This window comes from Nanorana parkeri, unplaced genomic scaffold (assembly GCF_000935625.1).
Source record: "Nanorana parkeri isolate BGI_ZX_2015 unplaced genomic scaffold, ASM93562v1 scaffold496, whole genome shotgun sequence".
NCBI lineage: Eukaryota > Metazoa > Chordata > Amphibia > Anura > Dicroglossidae > Nanorana > Nanorana parkeri.
In genome coordinates this window covers 938,967-959,794 of record NW_017306764.1, presented here as the reverse complement: position 1 = coordinate 959,794, position 20,828 = coordinate 938,967, and the positions used below count along the sequence as shown (strand labels likewise).

The following is a 20,828-nucleotide window of genomic DNA, read 5'->3' as shown; positions in this document are numbered from 1 at the left end:
GCTTTTAAAGCGTCTTCTATGGACTTTTTGGGGTACTGGGGTTTTTCGACGTTTTACGGATGCACGCAATTTTTAACGTGGGCATGTTGGGTATCGTTTTACTCGTTGTAACCTCATCGTTTATATTTCATTAAAAAAATTGGTATTTTGTTGTGTTTTGGGGCATTTAATTAAATTTTTCACTAAATATTGGGGTTTAATAAGGAGTTGCGCTAATATTGCGCAACATAAAAATTTTCAACTACCACCATTTTATTCTATAGGGTCTTGGCATTCAGAAAATATATAATGTTGGGGGGTTTTAAGTAATTTTCAGGCCTAAAATGTGGAATATAACATGGGTACAAAAAAATGAAAAAAAGGCCTCAGTCATGAAGGGGTTAAAGTATATGTACAACCAAAAGTCCAAGAAAGTTGGGACGTTGTGTAAAATCTACATATAAACAGAATGCAATGATTTGCAAATCTCAAACCCATTTTTTATTCACAATAGAAAATTGAAAACAGAAAACATATCAAATGTTTAAACTGAGAAAATGGCCCATTTTAAGAAAAAAAGGTAATTTTCAAATCTATGGCAAAGACAAGTCTCAAAAGTTGGGACAGGGCTTTATTTACCTCCGGTGTAGCATCCCCTCTTCTATAAACACTCTGTAAATGTCTGGGAACTAAGGAGACCAGTTGCTGGAGTTTTGAGAGGAATGTTGTCCCATTCTTGCCTGATATAGGATTCTAACTGCTCAACAGTTCTGGGTCGTCTGTTGTGTTTTTCGTTTCAAGGTGTGCCAAATATTTTCAATTGGTGAAAGGTCTGGACTGCAGGCAGACCAGCTAAGCTCCATGCTGTTGTCATAGATGCAGTATGTGGTTTAGCATTGTCCTGCTGCAGTATGCAAGGCCTTCACTGAAAAAGAATGTCTGGATGGGAGCATATGCTGCTCTAAAACTTGGATATATCTTTTCGCATTGATGGTGCCTTTCCAGATGTGCAAGCTGCCCATTCCATACGCATTAATGCACCCTCATACCATCAGAGATGCAGGCTTTTAATGGGAGTGCTGATAAGCCAGAAGGTCCCTTTCCTCTTTAGTCCGGTGACGCGGCCCCCATGATTGCCAGAAAGAATGTCACATTTTGATGCATCTCAAGAGAACAGAGAACAGTTTTCCACTTTGGAACAGACCATTTTAAATGAACTTTGGCCCAGAGAAGATGGCAGCATTTCTGGGTCATGTTCAGATATGGCTTCTTCTTTGCATCATGGAGATGGTACGGCGAACTGTGTCCACAGACAGTGATTTTTGGAAGTATTCCTGAGCCCATGCAATGATGTCCATCACAGAATCTTGCCTGCTTTTACTGCAGTGCTGTCAGAGGGCCCGACTGTCACAGGCATCCATTATTGCATTTGGGCCTTGTCCCTTGCTAACAGAGATTTCTCTAAATTCCCAATATTATGTACTGTAGATATATTTAAAGTCTCTTGCAATTTTATAACTTTTTTTCCAACTTTTTTGAGATGTGTTGCGGCAATAAATGTAAAAATTGCCTTTTTTTTTTTTCTTAAAATGTAGAATTTTCCCACTTTAAACATTTTTGATATGTTTTTTCTGTTGTGAATTTTAAAGAATGTGTTTGGGGTTTCCAAATTATTGCATTCTGTTTTTAATGTAGATTTTACGCAGCGTCCCAACTTTTTGGGAATTGGGTTTGTAAACCGAAATGATAGTTTTTTAGTATGCTTTGGCATCATGTCTTGCTGTATGCAATTTTCTGAAGCAAATAACTTTTTGAAAATCTATTGTGAAATTTCTTCCTTAGCCTTCGTGCACCACAAGCTGACGACACTGCTGCTAATTCTGAGGCAGTACCTTAGCTTTCGGGTTTAGGTACACTTGAATATTACACCCATCTGTACAGGGTTCAGCTTTATACAGCTCAGAGAGTCAGGGGGCACTTGGTGCATGTCAGAAATATGCATCCTTTCCAATTTAATATATGGTAGAATGTTTCTCATAATATTTTGTAATAGCCCTTTAATAAATTACTTTGTTGTTTTTAAAGTTAAGCTTTTAGCTCTTATGTCCTTTTTTTATTTGCAGCTTCTACGGGAATTGAAACATCCAAATGTAATTTCTCTACAAAAAGTATTTCTCTCCCATGCGGACAGGAAGGTCTATCTTTTATTTGATTTTGCGGAGCATGACCTATGGGTAAGATAATTTTATCCTTTTCACCTTTTTTTGCTTTAATCTGTTAAAATAAAAAATGCTTTTTTTATTATTTTGGCTTAAAAGTAAGGGGGCAACCTGTGTATAAAATATGCTTATTGATGTGGGGTTGTAATACTTGAAATTTCCCCTTTTTATGGTGCTTGTACGCCGTCCACTTATCCTGGTGGAGGTTTGGTGCTAGCTCCATGTTTAAGCACCCATACACTTTACAACCATCACACAACTTTCGTTGTGTGATGGTTGTAAGGTGATTAAAATTGCGTATGACCTGCCCATCTTGGACAGGCAGATCGTACTTGCGATCATCGCAAACCCTCCCTGCTGAGGTCTATGGACACCTTAAGCCATTGCACAATCCTCTGTCACCCAGACATGCAGCGTAGTATGTGGCATGTGGAGGAAATCTTTTGAGCAGCTTTATGAACATAGCATGCCCTATAGTGATAGCAGGTATAATAATTGGGCACACAGACTACCCGTATTATAATTTTTTTTTCCAGAACAAAATTAATTTGAGTTCTTTCTTAACGCACAAGTCTTTTAGTTTCAAATAGACAGTTGGAGCTGAAAAGTAGAATGGCTATAGACACAGATAATAGGTTGTTATCGATCTTGCCTGTCCTCACCCAAATCGCATGCTGAAGGTACTTGTTGCAGTCATCTTGGGTGCATAACGCTAATGTTGGTTTCCCTTTTCCTGTTGAGGGATGGAAATGGTCACGAAGTCACCACATTCTTTCCAGCATTTTGTAGAGTTTTTTTGCTATATATTTAAACCCGTCACATCACTGACGAACATAGAGCTGTGTATGACCAACCTTATTGCTATTCCACATTTGGCAGTTGATGGCAGTCTTCCCTAATATCGCTGCATAACTGTGTTATTTCTTGTCACTTGTCATCTGGAAAAGTACAAATGTCATAATGTTTGGACTCTTGGCAAGCTGTGCAGGGTGAAGAATGTCCGTGCTTGCATATGTATGTCTTAGAAGGAGCAGCAGCTTGCACCGTTAGTACAGTGGAAGCAAGCTCATGGTTTGCATATTTTGCCCTAAGCAGTCCTACAGCATAAAATTGACTCCCTAGTGTTGAGTTTCTCTCTATAGAGGAGACATTAAAAATGATATAACTGCAATGCAAGGAGGTGATTTGATTGTGGCCACACCCTCTGATCTTGTCTTCTGTTGATATCAATCAGTTTAAACAGGATGATGCCAATACAACGATAACTGTTTAATATGCAGTCTTTCCGCTTTTTTCACTATAAAGAGCTGTGCTTTAGAGGGGAGCTTCATATAAAACCTAAAACACTGTTTTGCATATTAAGAATTCTAAAAAGGGAATAGCATAGATAACCTTTGGGGGGAAACAAGATTACCAGTACAGATATATAGACAGATGAAGTTTAATGTAAATTTTTTATTTTATTTTTTTTTAAAGCTGATCTTGTCTGCCCTCCAGCATTAACCACGGAAGTGAAGATGGAAGCCCTATTCTTTTCCCCAGTTTTCCTCTGGGTTTAGTGTCTTCGACCATTTTGTTTCACTGGCCCCGATGATGCAAGTGCCCCACATGCGCGCGAATGTTGATTTATACTGGCTGGCAGGGAAAAGAAGAACGTTCTATTGTAGAAGAGACTACTCTCTTCTACAATAAAGTCTGCCTGACAGCATTTAAAAAAAAATATAGTTCCACTTTAAATGGTGTATAATTGCATTATTTTCCAGTAAATCGTTACCAAGTGCTTGTGTGTAGGGATGTCCAGATACCAGTGCCGATACTTGGCATTTTTACGAGAACTACTAGGGTTGCGGCGGTTGCAGCTGGGACATAGCTCTGGCGCTGCTCCACTGTCCTGAAATCATTAGTCTGTATTTTAGAAAAACTGTCACATGACAATAAACAAAAAATGTATCCGTACTTGTATCTGTGAGTACTTGGGCAAGTATCAGTACTTGGAAAAATGGTATCGGTGCATCCCTAATATATAATTATTATTATATATTATATTATAAACCAAAAAAATCATACATTAAAACAGGGGATGTACAAATCCTAGGAGCTCCGTGTGCTCCTTTTAAAAATGACAGCTGCCCCCTAACTTTTGAAGTTTTCCCTAGTCTAGTCCTGGAGCAGGAAAAGTATCTGTACTTGTACCGAGTACGGTACTTGGTATTTGAACATCCCTACTTGTGTGTACTTGGGTCTGCCCTCTACTGCTGTACCTATTTTATGCAAAGAGCCTGTTATTACAGGTGTCTGGATCATAATTTGGTTAAACAGTGTCTCATTCTTTTAGCTGTTAAAAGTCCAGTTAATGCCGACATCTTTCCTAATGTGGTTTCTATTTAATCGTCGGAAGGACATTTTTGTTGGCTCAATTTTCATTGGCTGTTTCCATCCATTTGTTTTGCTTTGCTCTGGATAAACATCCCAGATAAAGATAGTGGAATAGGAGCATAGACAGAACTCAATGGACCCAGCTCCCCTTTCAGCCAAGTATACTGAAGGCCTGTGTTACCATATCAAATGCAGTGTCCAGGCTTCCGGCCCTGGCTGAGATTCCCAGCAAAGGCATTTTGAAAATGCACTTCTAAGCCGGCAGTGTTCCAGCATCTAGCCTTTCATCAGCAGGACTACAACGAAAATGCATTCACATTGCTGGCCCAGGGTGTTAAATGCATTCTTTTGTGTGCCTGCATTATCAGGTGTCCAATTCAAGTACCTCTCAGCAACTCTTCTCTTTCGGTCTTCCTGTTAGGGAAGATTATAAAGGGGGGGCGGCTTATGAGGTCTGTGGTAGGATCAAGTCCCTAGTTGCCACTTGGTAATTATAATTACTAGGGATGCATCAAAATTCCGGCCGTTGATGCATATCGGCCGAAAAAAAGCACTTCTGTCAAAATGCTGAAAGTGCCATCTTTCGGCTGAAATAGCGGTGCATCCATAGTTTCTCTCCTCCCCTCTGGGCGCTGCTCTGTGTCCCCTCTGACACAACGCAGTGACCAGCAGGGAGGAAAGAAACTGCCAGGAGCCAGACGGGGAGGAGAGCACTGTGAGCTTGTTGCACACCGCCCGCTCAGCCTTCTGCACAGATCAGGAGAGCGGTGTGTGGGCGGAGTCAGCTGTCACTAAAGACCGCGGTGAGGTGGAGGAGCCAGCTGTCAAATAAGACTGTGCTCTCCTCCCCGCACCGCTCACTCAGCCTCCTGTAAAAGCGAGTCAGGATGGAGAGTGGTATACAAACATTCAGCGTAACTGGACATAGTATGAGTTACTATGTACCAGGTATGAATGAATATGAGTTACTATGCACCAGGTATGAATGAATATGAGTTACTATGTACCAGGTATGAATGAATAGGAAGTGATCTACATCACTTCCTATTTATTCATGATTGTGTACATAGTAACTCATGCGATATCCAAAATGTGTGAATGAACACTCCGTGCAGTACAGAGGATTCCTGTCATTCAGTGTTGGGGCTGCAGAAAAAGATTGAAGACTCTGTGTCCTCGATCTCTTTTTCTATTGTAAAAGGGAAATATCAGGGGTCTGTTTTTAACAGTAAAGGTAAAAAATATTTAATTATTAAAAAAATTACAATTTTGAAAACTTTAAAAATAACTTTTTTTTTTGCCATTCCTAACCTGAAAATGCTAGCTGCCTGGCTATTTGTCTTCACTATGGTTAAATTTACTGCCCAGAACAAGTATGCAGCATGGAAGCAAGGCAAGCTAGCATTCCACCAGCGATGGCTACCTCTCCATAGTGCTCTCAGTACCGGTTTACTTAGTCTTACTGAGTTCGCAAGTTTTATAAACTGGAATGTGATCTTTATTTGTAAATTTGGCTTTTAAATGAAATGTATCTATGACACTGAAGAAAATCATGCAGGGCTTTGTAATAATAATAACAAAAAGCCATTGCTTGAAAATGCCCAGCGTAAACTGAGTAAGGATATGTGTAGATGGCAAATACAGAGGTGTAGTTGTAGCTGCAGCCTTTCACCCCATTCCTGCCACTTCTAGGGTTCATTACGTCCTATCAGTCCTGTGGAATGCATGTTCATTTGGCTATTCTGAGTACAGTGCACCTTCAGATGTTTTGTACTGTGCTTGGCACAACAATTTTAGCTCACTATAGATGCCGCACTTCTAGTAGAGGGAAAAGAGCGTTAGTGTGAGTTACTTAGCAGTGTGGAATCTGATCTCTCCTGCTCTGCTATATCTGTTTCACATCATGCCAGTAGAACAATACCACTGTAGTAAATATGAAATACAATATTTTGTATATAGCACAATAAAAAGTTGTATTTTTCCGAGCCTTTATAGCACAAAACAAATGTTAAACCCCCTTTTATGTAGATTATACTGTGAGTACTTGTGTTTGTTTTTAAAAGCATATTTATGTTTGTAGATTTAATATTGGTACAGAAAATACACAGGGGCAGTCATGTATATATGCTGTGCTTTCTGAGTCATAGCAGAGCCCAGAGAATTTAAACTGCAGAATTGTCCTGAGTACAGGCCCGTGCTACGTTAGACAGACAATATGAACCTATTAATTCTTTATCTCCGATCAGCATTCTGTGTTTCTATTTCTGCTGCTAGGAAAATAAATCTTGGGTTATACAGAGTGCTCATTATGTGTGTTTGCTTTTCTTTCCTCTAAACACCAGTGTAGATTGTCTCGGTTTTGTGAAATTTCCATGAATAAAGGGAGGCTTCACAATTGAATGGAAATGACCTTTTCCCATGTCTCTCCTCACTGCCAAATGTGTTTTTGCTTCTTTCAGCACATAATCAAATTTCACAGAGCTTCTAAAGCCAACAAGAAACCAGTGCAGTTACCTCGGGGAATGGTGAAGTCACTACTGTATCAGATTCTAGATGGCATTCACTACCTGCATGCCAACTGGGTGTTGCATAGAGATTTGGTAAGTTGATCAGAGGCTGGATGTTACTAAAATTGCACTTATTTTCTTTTTTTAAGGTGTGGAGACATATGTTGAAGGTTTTACAGGAAGAGTGATCATTTGTCTTTTCTTAGAATGCTTTCAAGGCTCTTTCCTTCAGAATCATGTTCTCTTGCGTCAGAGAGATTAACAAACTATGCAGTGACCCTCATACTTTATTGTGGTATAACAACGTACAAAGAAATTAGTTATGAATGCATGATTTAAAAATACATCTACATTGACAGAATGGTCTAGCAGAGAGAAAATGGGTCTCTATTGTAACTTTTTTTTATTTTTAAGGTAAAGCTCCAGATAGACGCAATCGCTGAATAATTGTTTGACATTCATAACATGTTTGAATACCTTCTTTAAAGTGACATTTAAAGGATATTTTTTTCCCCTCCACCAATGTTAGTGTAAGGACTTACCTTAAATGATGCCTCCTAATCCAATCATCTTCCTATTTAGTGTAGTTTTGAGCTGTCGATCCAGCGCCGACTCCTCTGTACTCTTCTTCTCTGACGTCCCATGGAGTCTGTGCGGGTGCACGCTGCTCCATATGCTTGGTTTGTCTCTCTGTCTCCTGGCCAAACACCTGAACTGCGCATGCGCCCGCCCCATTACCCTTTGCAGCCGCCCGAGACTCTTGAGATGTTCGGACGGGAGCGCGAGGCGAAGACACATAAGTTTAAACCTGTTGTTTTGTTGTTTTAGTTTTTGCATAGATCTACTGCTTGCTAGCGGTAGATATATGCAAAAACACGCTGAGGGTTTAATAACGCTTTAGGCCCCGTTTACATTGAGCGGTTCGCAAATCGCACGTTTGTCGCGCGATTTGCATTTTGCGTGATTTTGCGCAAATGCTTGCATTGAGCAAGCTTGAATCGCGGCAAAATCCGCTCCAAAAAGGGTCCTGCTGTAGCGACCCGCGACAGCAGGACCCTTTGCCCCATTGCCAAGCATTGGAGCGCGATATCGCGCGGTAAATAGCCGCGATATCGCGGGAATTACCGTGCGATAAATCGCTCAATGTGAACGGGGCCTGAAGCTGGTAGACTTTTGTATGAATGTTGCTACAGAAAATCTTGTCAGAAGATTCGATGATGCCATCTGAGACTTGTGGAATGTCATCAAAAATGTAATTTGATTTTAACATTCAGTTATGGAATTTGATTTGAACATCAATTTAAACCCCATCAAATATAAGAAAATTGAAAACATTCTTAAAACTATTTTTTTTTCAAACAAAGTTCTACAGGTGAATGACCAGATTTAGGCTTCTTTAAGCGGAACTCCTGGAAGTATATTTTTTGCCAACTTGCATTGATCTAGTTTGGCTCAATGCAAGTATGCATATCTGATATCTAGAGGGACGATGAGGATTCTGAAAATGTATGTTGTAGTACTATAATAGATGCTATCATCTGGCTGCGGCTTCCCTCTACGTACTGAGCACAGGGAGTTGCTTGCTGGGCACCTCTATTGGCGATATATAAATCCTGTATAATAATATTAAACTTTAGACATATCCATATAATCCAACAACCACATAAATTCATATTAAACATTTCAGAAGGATAGTCTATAAAAACTGTTCCCAGTTCATACTATTATCTATGGCCTTTCTGTCCAAAAAATACCTCTTATAATGTCAAAATATATAAAGTACATACAACACAATTGATGCATACGGTCAATGTATCACCACAAACCACAACCGTCCAAACCACTAAACCCCTATATACTCATCAGACTTCATCCAGGCTTCCCAAATATTACTATATTTCTCCGCACAGCCCCTATGCTGAAAGAACAAGTTCTCATATATGAAATAATCCAATTTACCATCTGTTTCCAGTGGATGATTTCTGGTACTTCTGATTACATCCACTTAAGAACTATAAGTTTGCGGGCCATGAATAAAGCTTCGGATAGAAATAACCTCTGATATTGCATCCACTCTTCTTCATCCAACACTCCAGAGACGCACTAAAATCGCGTATGGAACTGGTCTTAATTATTGTCAATGAGTACTTGATAAATTATCTACTACAATCTTAACAATCACAGGACACTTCCACAATATATGTAGAAAATCTGCATTATTCTGATGACAACGCAAACATAATAGTCAAAAGACAAACCCATCTTATATAATCTCATTGCTGATAAATATGCTCAATGTATAATGCAAAGTTGTATCATGTTATTAATTGCCGGTGAGGCTCTTAAATGAGAGGAGCATACTGTATATCTTTCCAATCTTGATCCGACCTTAACAATACATTGAGACCATTTAGATCTCGCCAGTACTGGGGTTCTCCCAATTCTACCATGTAATGCATAAGAATATAACCTAGATCTTAAACCTTTCCGACCCTGTGATTTAAATATACCAATAAGTGGGTAATTAGAAATATGAGATGCAGTAGAGTCAAATTGTACGGTAAAGGCATGTCTGAGTTCAAGAAATCTATAAAAATATATCCTTGGCAACCCATGTCGCCTTTGTAATCGGTCAAAGGAGCAAAAATGCCCATCCAGCATCACATCAGATAAAACCCTTTCGTTGCCAAAAAGCAACATCTTTCCATTTATGGAGTTCAAAGAACATTGCGTTATTCCAAAGAACAAGCTCACCGGGGATATCATCTGTATATTCTAGGGATGCACAGATACTTTTCGAGTACCAGTGCAGATACTTGGTATTTTCATGAGAACTACCAGGGTTGCAGTGGTTGCAGGTGGGACTGGGCTCTGGCACTCCACCAATGTCCTGAAATCATTAGTCTGTGTTGCTTTAGAAAAACTGTCACATGACAATAAACAAAAATGTATCAGTACTCGTACTCGGCAAGTACCAGTACTCGTACTCGCAAAACTGGTATCTGTGCATCCCTTTATTTATATTAATAAAAACACAATCCTACATTAAAACAGAGATTGTACAAATCCCAGGAGCTCCGTGTGCTCCTTACAAATGACAGCTGCCTCCTAATTTTTATCTAGTGTAGGCTTGGAGCTCAAAAGTATCGGTACATGTACTCGTACTTGTACCGAGTACTGTACTTGGTATCTGTGCAACCCTAGTATATTCTAACAATTTTTTTATCCATCTGCCATATCCTCCTAGCCAACTCAAGAATCGGAAACTCTTGGTAGCAGTTTGGGGGAAAGAACACCTGTTTTTAAGGAATAGAAGGCATTCTCTGATTGGATGAGGTGAAAACTATGTCATCCATCCCTCCTCGCCACCATATTGAGTCAGAAAATGCCTTGTATTCATTGAAAGAAAGAGAAAAAAAATACGAAGGGGGATTTATCAAAACCGGAGCAGAGAAAATCTGGAGCAGCTGTGCATGTCAAACAATTGGCTATTGTTTAATTTTCATATCGTATCTGAACAGAGAAGCTGATTGGTTGCTATAGGCAACTGCTCCAGATTTTGTCCGCTCCAGTTTTGATAAATCCCCCCCAGGATGTTCTCTGAATGTGCCTGGAGAGCAGCTACCTGTGCTCAGGGTGCAGAGAAGAACTGCTATCACTGTGTGCAGCACAGACTACTTTTTTTTTTCCAGCATCCCCAGTGGCCCTCCAGATAGCAAATATGCATACGTACATTGAGCCAAGCAGCACCAATGTAAGTCTGCAAGTACTACTCTTAAAGGGCAGTTCAGGCAATGGGTAGGTAAAAACCATGTTGTAAGCTACTAGTGCAATCAGTTGCACTTTAGCTGCAGTAAAGTCAGCTATTTTACTTACTTTCCCTTAAGTTGCTGTCACAGCACACACAAACTGTCTGCAGAAAATGTGAAAGCCGCACAGCCACGTCAAGGCACCTCCATATAGTGCGGTCCTAACTCTAAACTATGAGAGTCTCCATCTTGGAGCACATGGGGCAAAATATTAAATTGGGTGCAAGTTTGTCAGGAGGAAGCCCAACCTCCCTTAAAGGTACAGGTACGCACAAGGGACCCCGCACATCACAAGGGCAGCTGAGACCTCCCATGCGTCACTGCACTTGCATGTGCCTTGATGTGGCTGTGCGGCTTTCACATTTTCTGCAGAAGACGTGTATCTAAACCTCCTGCTTTTTTTTTTTTTTATAAATTCTTTATTTAACAAGGATTTTTCACAATTTTCTTGTACACATACAGTTCTCCATAAGGGTCAAGATATGATCAACATACATGGTATTAGTTGCATGTAATCGACTTAAGTTGCAGACAGAGGAACATAACCAAACAAAACCACATAACCAAAACTTAAGACAAAGGGGGGGGTCAATTAACAAGGTCCATATCTAGATATCTTCGGGGGGGGGCATTGATGCGTGGCCTCTCCGGTGGCCACCGCAGCCAGTGCGGGCCAAGGATGGGCCTGGGTTTATGTGCTGGTTTCAAGGATCTCCCCTTCCTATCGCGGTGTTCAGTAGAACTGTGGCTGTCTGTAATGGGGTGATCCAGGAGGCGGGGAGTGAACGCAGTAGGCCAAGAGGCCCCACTCAAGAATTGGAGCGCTCTCGATTTCCTACGGGCGCTCAGGCTACGGAATCCATGGTCGTCCATGCCCGGAGGAAAGGCTGGGTTTCCCAGGACTGGGATCATCGGGGAGGGAGAGGGCGAGATTGAGTATTGTGCGAAGGCAGAGCGAGCTACTGCCAATGTAGGCGTTACGGTGGGGTGAGAGCGGATAGCTGGAGGAATGGGAGAGGAGCACCACGCCAGTCCCGACAACGGCTTCTTGGAGAACGACTGTTCCAGACCGGTCCATAGCTTCGAGGTGGGATGGCGACACCAATCCAGCACCCGGGTCAAGTGGGAGGCGATGAAATAAAGGTGTACGTCCGGAAGACCCATCCCCCCGGAGTGCTTGGGTAATCGAAGTATGTTGTATTTGAGTCGGGGAGGCTTACCCGCCCAAACAAATTTGGTGAAGAGAGATCTGATCGTTCGGAAGAACGAAGGTGGTATCTTTATCGGGAGAGCCTGGAGAGGATATAAGAGCCGAGGGAGAATGGTTTGCTTTAAGATATTACACCTGCCCATCCACGAGAAAGTACCCGAGGTCCATTGCTTAAGGTCCACGCCGATGGCAGCCAATAAGGGAGGAAAGTTAAGGGAGTAGCTAAGGGTTGGGTTTTTAGGAAGTTGGATGCCCAGGTACTTCAGGGAAGTGGGGGACCACTTAAATGGGAAATTGTTTAGTACCCTACGCAGGCGGGGGCCTGTGAGAGAAAGGTGCATGGCCATAGATTTATGTGAGTTGATTAGGAAGTTCGAAAGTCTGCCGTAACGCTCTATCTCTGCCAAGAGTTAAACCTCCTGCTTTTAACCTTAGTGGTTAGAAAGGTTTTTTTGCATGCTGGTTGGTGAGTGTGCCTGGAAACTTTTTACTGTTTGAAGCCCTTCTGTATGCACCTTGCTGTAAAGCTGGAAACGAATTGATGAGTGCGTTTGCCATTAGTTTTGTTTGTTCAGCACACACAATCCACCCACTGGTTCATTAGGAGGACAGTAGGAGTGTATTTTCTGCTGTGTTCTACATTCAAAATCAACAATCACAGTAAAACTGATGGCTGTGAGAAATGCCTGAGAGATATTACAAAACAAAATAGCAAATTTTTGTTTTTATTTATTTTTTACTGCGCAGGGCAAGGCAACAGGTTTACTTTAAAGGGTTTCTAAACCCTCATGTTTTTTTTTGCATATATCTACTGCTAGCAAGCAGTAGATATATGCAAAACGTTTTTTCTTAAAAACCCGCTTTAAAAGCAGTTTAAACTTACCTGTGTCTTCGCCGCGCGCTCCCGTCAGAAAATCAGAAACTTGCTCGGGCGGCCTCAAAGCATCTTGGGGCGGGCGCATGCGCAGTTTGGATTTTTGGCCGGGAGACGAGGAGAGATGCAACTATATCAACTAATTCTCTGATGCACTTCTTGGTTTCAGCTTTGAGTTTTGACTTTTTAGCTAGTATTAAATTTAAAGAATAATAAACCAATAACAGGCAGGAAAATCGGAGAGATAAAAATAATCTGGGAGAACAACTTCTGTACATTTCTAGAATACATTACAATGCGTTCTTGTTAATCCAGAGCGACTCTTCAAACATTTGGACAGGATTAAGGGTTCAAGTGCATGCAGAAGAATTTAGAGGACTTGGGAATACGTGTCCTTGAAATCAGAATCTACTGCGCAATATTGACTTTTGGATGCAAGTGTGGCAGAATATCTCCAAATGTTCTGCTGTGAACATTTGGAGAGTTCATTGTAAGCTTTGGCAGGGCTACATATGTTATATTTGGCTTACTCTTAAACAGGGGCGGACTGGGCAGGGTGGCAATTGACCCCCAGGCCTCTCTGGTGACTGTAAAACCGGCCCATGCCGGCACAGCGCCAATCACTTTTATCACCTCTCCCCTCTGCTCCTGCAGCAGCCGGGGAGGAGGAGAAGAAGCTCTTCGGCTGCCTGTCATTAGCCTGTGTAGTGCTCGAGCTCCTCGGCAGCTCCCTCCGCCCACTTCTGCTATTGGCTGGAGGGAGACTGCACTCCTACTGTCTGCCTGGGTCCTAAAGGGAGGACAGCAGGAAGTGGCTGGAATCACCTGAAACTGTGCAGGAAACCTTGCTGCTCCCCCCACCAGGAGAGGAAAGAAGATGGCACAGCACCTGAAACAGGAGAGGAAAAGAGTCACTAAGTCCCTGTTCTTTCTATGTGACCTCTGCAGTGCGTTACATGCTGACCTCTGCAGTGCGTTACATGCTGACCTCTGCAGTGCGTTACATGCTGACCTCTGCAGTGCGTTACATGCTGACCTCTGCAGTGCGTTACATGCTGACCTCTGCAGTGCGTTACATGCTGACCTCTGCAGTGCGTTACATGCTGACTTCTGCACTGTTACATGCTGACCTCTGCACTGCGTTACATACTGACTGCTGACCTCTGCACTGTTACACGCTGACCTCTGCACTGGGTTACACAGTGACCGCTACATTACACTGCTGACCTCTGCAATGCGTTACATTCTGACCTCTGCATTACACTGCTGCACTGCATTACATATTGACTTCTACATTGCACTGCGTTACATATTGACTTCTACATTACACAGCTGCACTGCGTTACATATTGACTTCTACATTACACTGCTGTGTTTTTAGATGAAATAAGCATTTAACCCTTGCAGTGTGGAGGTAGCATTGGTATGTTTTTCTTTTGGCCTTGTTTAATGCTAAAAACAGGACCCCCCTACTGAACTTTTCAGTTCACTGTAGATTTCATAATTCACTTTGATAGGTAAAAAGTAATGGTGCAAACTATTGCAGGTCCTATAATTGCATTACTGTTCTCCACTGGAAATTCATGGGGGCTGGAGTTTATTGTCTGGAGAGCCCTTTTCGAGTATTTTTCAAAATATCTTTTTCTTATATAGGTTTGAATCAATCTCTTATTTGTTGCTGTAAAGACCACACGGGCAGTTCTTCCGAAACCCACTTTGATAAATAACCCTGTTTATGGCAGTGTGTTTGCAGCAAGAATTCATCACCCATTTGTGTAAAGCGTCGCCGTTCACTCGCTGCAGTTTCATGACAACGGAGATCTAGCTTGAAATGGTTTTCTATGTGTCCCAGTTAGAAATACAGTCATTCACTCCCCACTGTAACACACAAGCTGATCTCTTTATGTATCTTGCAGCACAGCGGTAACATGAAGCACAGTGGTCCGCTCCTGTTGCCTTGATCAAGATCTCTGCAAGCACACTTTTGTTTATCAAATGAAGACCACCCAGCTGCAAACTCGTCTGATCTTTTTTTCATTTCCGTGTAGATACTGATCAGCTTGCCCATTATTTTTTTATTTGCCCTTTAGTAGAACAGAGGTTTCTATAAACACATTGGGGCTACAGACTTTCTGGTTAAAAGTTACCAGAGGCCAAGTAGTTGGCCTTTATATGTATACTCCATAGAGCCTAAACCAGAGGTGCTCCGGAATCTGAGGCCCCAAGTATCAGTGTCCTATATTTTTTGGGTCCTTAGCTGTCGGTGTGCCATGGTTTGTAATGGTGTTTCATAATGGTGTTACATTAACGTAACCACTAGCAACCTGGGAACCCTAAAAATGTACTGTAGATCCCTGGTCTGGGCCCTGACACATGGTTGGTGCACCTGGGCCTTTACATAAAGGGTAGTTAGATAAAGCTTATACTGTAAATGCTGCAAACGGAAACCTAACTTATGTGCATGCGTGGGGGTAAGGATGTGACTCTGAAAGAATTTTTGGGGCACTTATTTTATCTTAGATGGTGAGAACTAATGAGTATTTTGTTAGACAAAGGCTAGGTGCATAGTATCTGAGGTCATGGCAAACCTGATGCCTTCTATATTTAGAGTAAAAAATCCTGGACTTCCAATTAGCTGCAGCTCTGTCAGTGTTTGAGGGCTTTCAGCTGTCCCCTGTTATCATTTTAATGGTGCACATTCTATTTGCTGCTGTTTTTCATTAACATTATTAGGACTATCTTTTTTCAGTGCTAGTTAATCATGTCCTTTCTGTGAGTATATTTTAAGGTCATTAAATCTCTGTCTTATTTTTCTTTTAATCTTGCATTTTTTTTTCTTTCTGTTGTACTTTTTTTCCCCTCTTTATTGCAAGGTCACTTGAGCATTCCTAAAGCATCCAAGATGCATAGAAAGTGGCTTTAATGGACGCTAACCCTGACGGACACAACTATCATTGACAACCTGACAGACTCCTCCCCCCCTTTAACCCCTCTATTTTAAATAATCACCTAATCATACTCAGCAGCGGCACCCTTTTATATTCTCATGCAAGATTTTCTTTAAAAGGCACCAACTGGTCCTCAGTCTTGTGTTTCCTGCACACCGAGAATACATGGTATGACCCCCTGTTTTGGCCTAATATTTGGATTACCCACTCTGTCTTTAGCATCCCTTCCTCATTTTTGAGTGTTCACTTCTCTGGCGTTTGCTGTCTTTGAATCTTGGAAGCTGTGCACACTTTTCACGTACAATAGGCAAACACAAAAAAGAGGAAAAAAACAAGTAGCAAACCACAGACAAATAATACAAGAGGGGGAGGGAGGGGGAGCATAATGTCATGCAGATATCGAAATTCGACAAGAATTTGCTATCCACTGGTGTGAGCGTATGTTGAACATAGACTAAAACGAGCCCACCAAGAAAAATAAAACATATAAACCACTGTGCAGGGAGCCAACACCTTTCGCTGTGAACACATGACTACATTTAGTAGAAACCAAGTCTAGCCTTGGGTATTAACAGTGAGAATGCCTGCAAGCTGGCTAATCAGAGAGGTCATGGCCCCGGTACGTCAGCCAGCTGTCCCAAATAGAGTGGAACTGAGGCAAGGTACCCCACTGTTTAAAAGTAACCCTCTCGTACGCTACCATCCTGTCAGGTTCTACTACCCATGAGTTCAAGGTAGGGGGGGGAAGGGGAGATCCACTTGGGGACCATCAACCTGGTTGCAGTAAATAAGGCCCGTTTAAATGCTATAATAGTGCGATGCGTTAGATCGTCAGATTCCACAATGCCCAGGATACACGTCAATGGGGAGTTAATCACTGAGGATGTAAATACAAGGTTAAGGGTATCTACAACCTGATCCTAATACCGAACCAGCTTAGGGCATCTCCAGAGCAGGTGGATCAGGGAACCACGATGAAAACCACACTTGGGGCAGTTGGAGTCAGCTCTACGCCCAATACGGAACAAGAATTCAGGGGTGCTATACATTCTGAGAAGTATAAACAGTTGCGTCAGTCTATGGGTGGGAGACCTGGGTAACCCCCTGAAGAACATCATCCTCTATGGGTCCCACGTATCCCTCCCATCCCACCCTGCACTTCAGAGGGAGGAGGACATTGGATTTAAGCAGAAGGTAAGCATATAGCAAGGAGATAATCAACTTAGTGGAGGTCGCCAATAGTACAGTATCAAATATCGGAGTGGGAGATAGAACTGAGGGCCCTGATCTTGACAGTGTTTTTGGTGTACAATTTTCCTTTGACACCAGCTCTTCCACTCATTAACTTGTCTCCAGGGGAGAACAACTAGATTCTTGTGTGATTCATTTAGGTCAGACGTTGCACACTGCATGCGATGTCTATTTTGGCAGCACCTGAAGCATACGAACATGTTTTGGAAAGGCGTTTTCAAGGGGTGCTAATTCTATGGTAAGTGGCATGATGATACCAATGCAACCTGTTGCTATGGCAGGAGCAACTGTAGAGCTTGGTATTTCCACCGCTTATATAAATACACATGCGTGTTGCACTCAAGGTATAAAAACGTTTGTACCCTCACAAGTTAAAAGATGCCGAAGTTCTTTTCCCCAAACATTGCTGGTTCCTGGAGAATTCTATTAAGCGGAATAGTCAAATGAGTATGGTCTCTTAAAACTGTTGGTTGACAGGCTCCAAAATGTGCAGTACTGGGTTTTTGTCTTTTTGTATAGGAACATAATACTGTAGTCACACACAACTCAGAAATCAGGATACGCTTGCAGAGCATGCCCTGTAGAGATGCTCACACTGGGCTAAGCGAATTTTACACACACTCTTACACACACACTCTTACACATACACTGTGTGTCAATGTAAAAACAGGCTTTGTTAAGGTGGCTATACACCTTACAACTAGTGCACGACTTTTGTTGTAAGGTGATTGAAAGTTGGTACGACCTGCCCATCTTGGACAGGCAGATCCTACTTGCGATCATCGCAAGTCTTCACCGCTGAGGGTGCGCTTGCTCACCTGGGGCCGTGCAACTTTCATCTTGCAATCGCGCTACCATACAATTTTCAGCGTCTTTTCTAGTGTGCTCGTTATACGAAAATTGTGCGACCGTACGGTAAATCTGGTCGCACGCTGCCCATCAACCTTAAGATTATCGTGCGATCGCGGGATCACCCGTGATTATCGTACGCTTGTCAGGAGTATGGGCACCTTTAGAAATTGAAGCACATTTGACCAGGTAAGTAGGTACTTCATGGGCGGAGGAAGCCAATGCTTCCATATGTACCGCTGTCACATTGTCATAACTTTTTTTGTTTCTGTTAAGCGTCGTCGGATTGATGTCAGGCGAAACCGAGGTCGTTCGTGTAGTTGTAAATGCTTGCTGAATACAGTCCATCTTTTTCATCATGTCTCCATGTTTGCTGTCCAGGGATCATTAGGAGACATGAGAGATTCACCGGTAGCTCCTTCAGAAATCTCCCCGGGAAGTACCGTCTATCCCCCCCAAAGCCTTTTTTGGGTTGATTTCTGTCAGTATTGTACGGATTTTCTTTTTTAGGACCAAGTCATTTCTCATTGTTATGGAAGATTACTGGAAACGGTTTCTAGCCAACTCGTTTTGTTTGTCACCTGGTTTTCCCCACTAGCACAGTCAGTGACCATAAGAAACCTTCTGTGGTTTAGTGGATTGTTGGATTTGCTCCCATTGGCTGCTTCGTTTTAGAAATCTTGGCTTGCATGCTTATGTTTATAGCTAAGGTAATTCTTTCATAATAAAGACTGGCATGCTTTGGTCATAGCTGATCTGTATTGTTGCATTCTGGTGAGTCACTCATTTCTTGATGAATTCCTAGAAGGTCGGAGAATGGTTGAGTAGTGAGACCTCCATTGTCAGCATCTGCCGCACATTAGGAGAGAAGTGTGGTCAGGTTTTATTTGGTGTGCATGTGACATGGATTTCCCTGATGTAGGGTTTCATTTTTATTTAGACTCTGTGCACAGTTGCTTCTGTTGTCATTTTGGATCACTTTCCAGACCCCTGCATATACCACATGCTCTGGAGACTGTTGTATAGAGGTTACAGAGTGCATTGTGTTGGCTTGGTATGTTGCCGAGGCTAACCTTGAGAATTTGCTATATCCGTAGATATCTGCTAGCTAAATGCATGCCAAGTTCCTAAGCTGATAATTATAGCTTATTTGAAGGAGAACCTCAGACCAGAGGGTACAGAACTCCTATATTTTACTGAAAATCCCTACATTTTTAAACTGTGTCCTGTTATTACTGATCCATTTTTTTTAAAACCATTTAAAGCAGCTGAAATATCAAATCATGCTGATGGTGAGCAGCCAGTTATCACTGCTGAAATGGTAGTAGGAGAAAAAGCCGGAATCATTGGCAGTCAGATCTGTGGTCTTCCCTCATTTCCAGCCGACATAGCAATATATTTTCGGGCACTGCCAGTGAGATGTTTAACAGGGTCTGAGATCCGACACCAGCCAAGCATGTGTCAGAGCTAGTTGAGCAGAAGGGGAAATCCTCTGCACACCTTGCAGCAATCAAGGCCTATGTAGACAATGGTGCTTGTAGTGATGAACACAGATGGCACCGTGCAGACACAATATAGGAAGAGGAATCAGCAGCACTCAGTAGAATAATCCAACATGTCCATTTATCGGACATAGACGTCACACAATCGCAAGAGCCAACGTTTCGAGACCACGCAGGGTCTCTTCATCAGGGCATAAAGAGTGACTTTTTAGTTCTAGTTGAGCCTCACAAGATAAATAACTGCAGACTAGGTAGCCTTATGTCAGGACAAAGCTATCATATTGTACAAGGTGTGGAGCCAAGGACTGACTACGGAAAAATTAGTCTTGTTTTCTTCTACTGCCACTTTTGTAAAGTTACACTCTGTGGTTTAGTCATTTTAAGAAGCTCTCAAGGCACAATCCAAATTCATCCTGTAAACCTCCCTCTCCTCCTCCCAACATTCACTACAGAAACAAGGAAAGCAAAAAAATGAGAGACGGCTTTTATTATTATTATACAGGATTTATATAGCGCCAACAGTTTGCGCATCGCTTACTATCCTCTATCTCTATCATCTGACTTGCACAATACTAGCAGGGGCAGCTGCTGGGAGGAGGGATCAGCTGGGAACACTAGGTCAGTTCCTATTGATGAAGAACCCCCCCCAAACTACATCTTCCAAGAGTCCTTTAGTCTCTGCACAGTGTGTGAGCAGGTATTTGGAAGTCAATGCAGTAGGATTGAAAGTAATCTGTGTATGCATGTGAAGATGGGCACAGAGGTGTTGTAAATGATTGAAGTAGGTATATTTAGGGTGTATGCTCATGTATTGAAGGAAGTTCTTTTGGCTGATGTTATTTAACACACCTATGCTAACTAGGTTTAATACCAGTTGACCATCCTGTTTTCAGGGTGTTGATTTGTACATAATGGAACAGCTGTAGGGAATTTTGTCAAAACCTGTTTAGTTAACTAACATCAAAGGGGTAATTAGACCAGCCAATCAGAAATCCTTTCAGTGTTAGTGAATGGCACTAAACTGTATATGAATTCAGAGCCTAAAGTGGCTAGAAAAAGTTCAGAGTCATGAAGAGATGCATGTTGCATATATAGATTGGAAATATATGCTGGGTAGATGGAGTGGGTCCTTTTATGGAACCTTTGTAATCTAGATATTTTATTTTGATTATTACTCTGTCAGACTGTTTCTGTTCATCTGTTCCTTCCATCCAATTAAACGCTACTGTCTGGAAAAGAACTGTGAGGTTGCCTGGATATTTCCTGAAGATCCAATTTTCACAACGCACATATATATAATATAT

General features: G+C 41.9%; 1 protein-coding gene across 3 annotated transcripts in view; it reads left to right on the top strand.

Annotated features, from left to right (window-relative positions):
* Positions 1–20,828, top strand: part of CDK8 (cyclin dependent kinase 8) — a 91,151-nt gene that overhangs the window by 43,684 nt on the left and 26,639 nt on the right. For all 3 annotated transcript variants that reach the window (XM_018561046.1, XM_018561047.1, XM_018561045.1), the window contains exons 3-4: positions 2,103–2,213; positions 7,034–7,174. In XM_018561046.1, the coding sequence (XP_018416548.1) occupies positions 2,103–2,213; positions 7,034–7,174 (252 nt within the window). The remainder of the gene's footprint in view (positions 1–2,102; positions 2,214–7,033; positions 7,175–20,828) is intronic.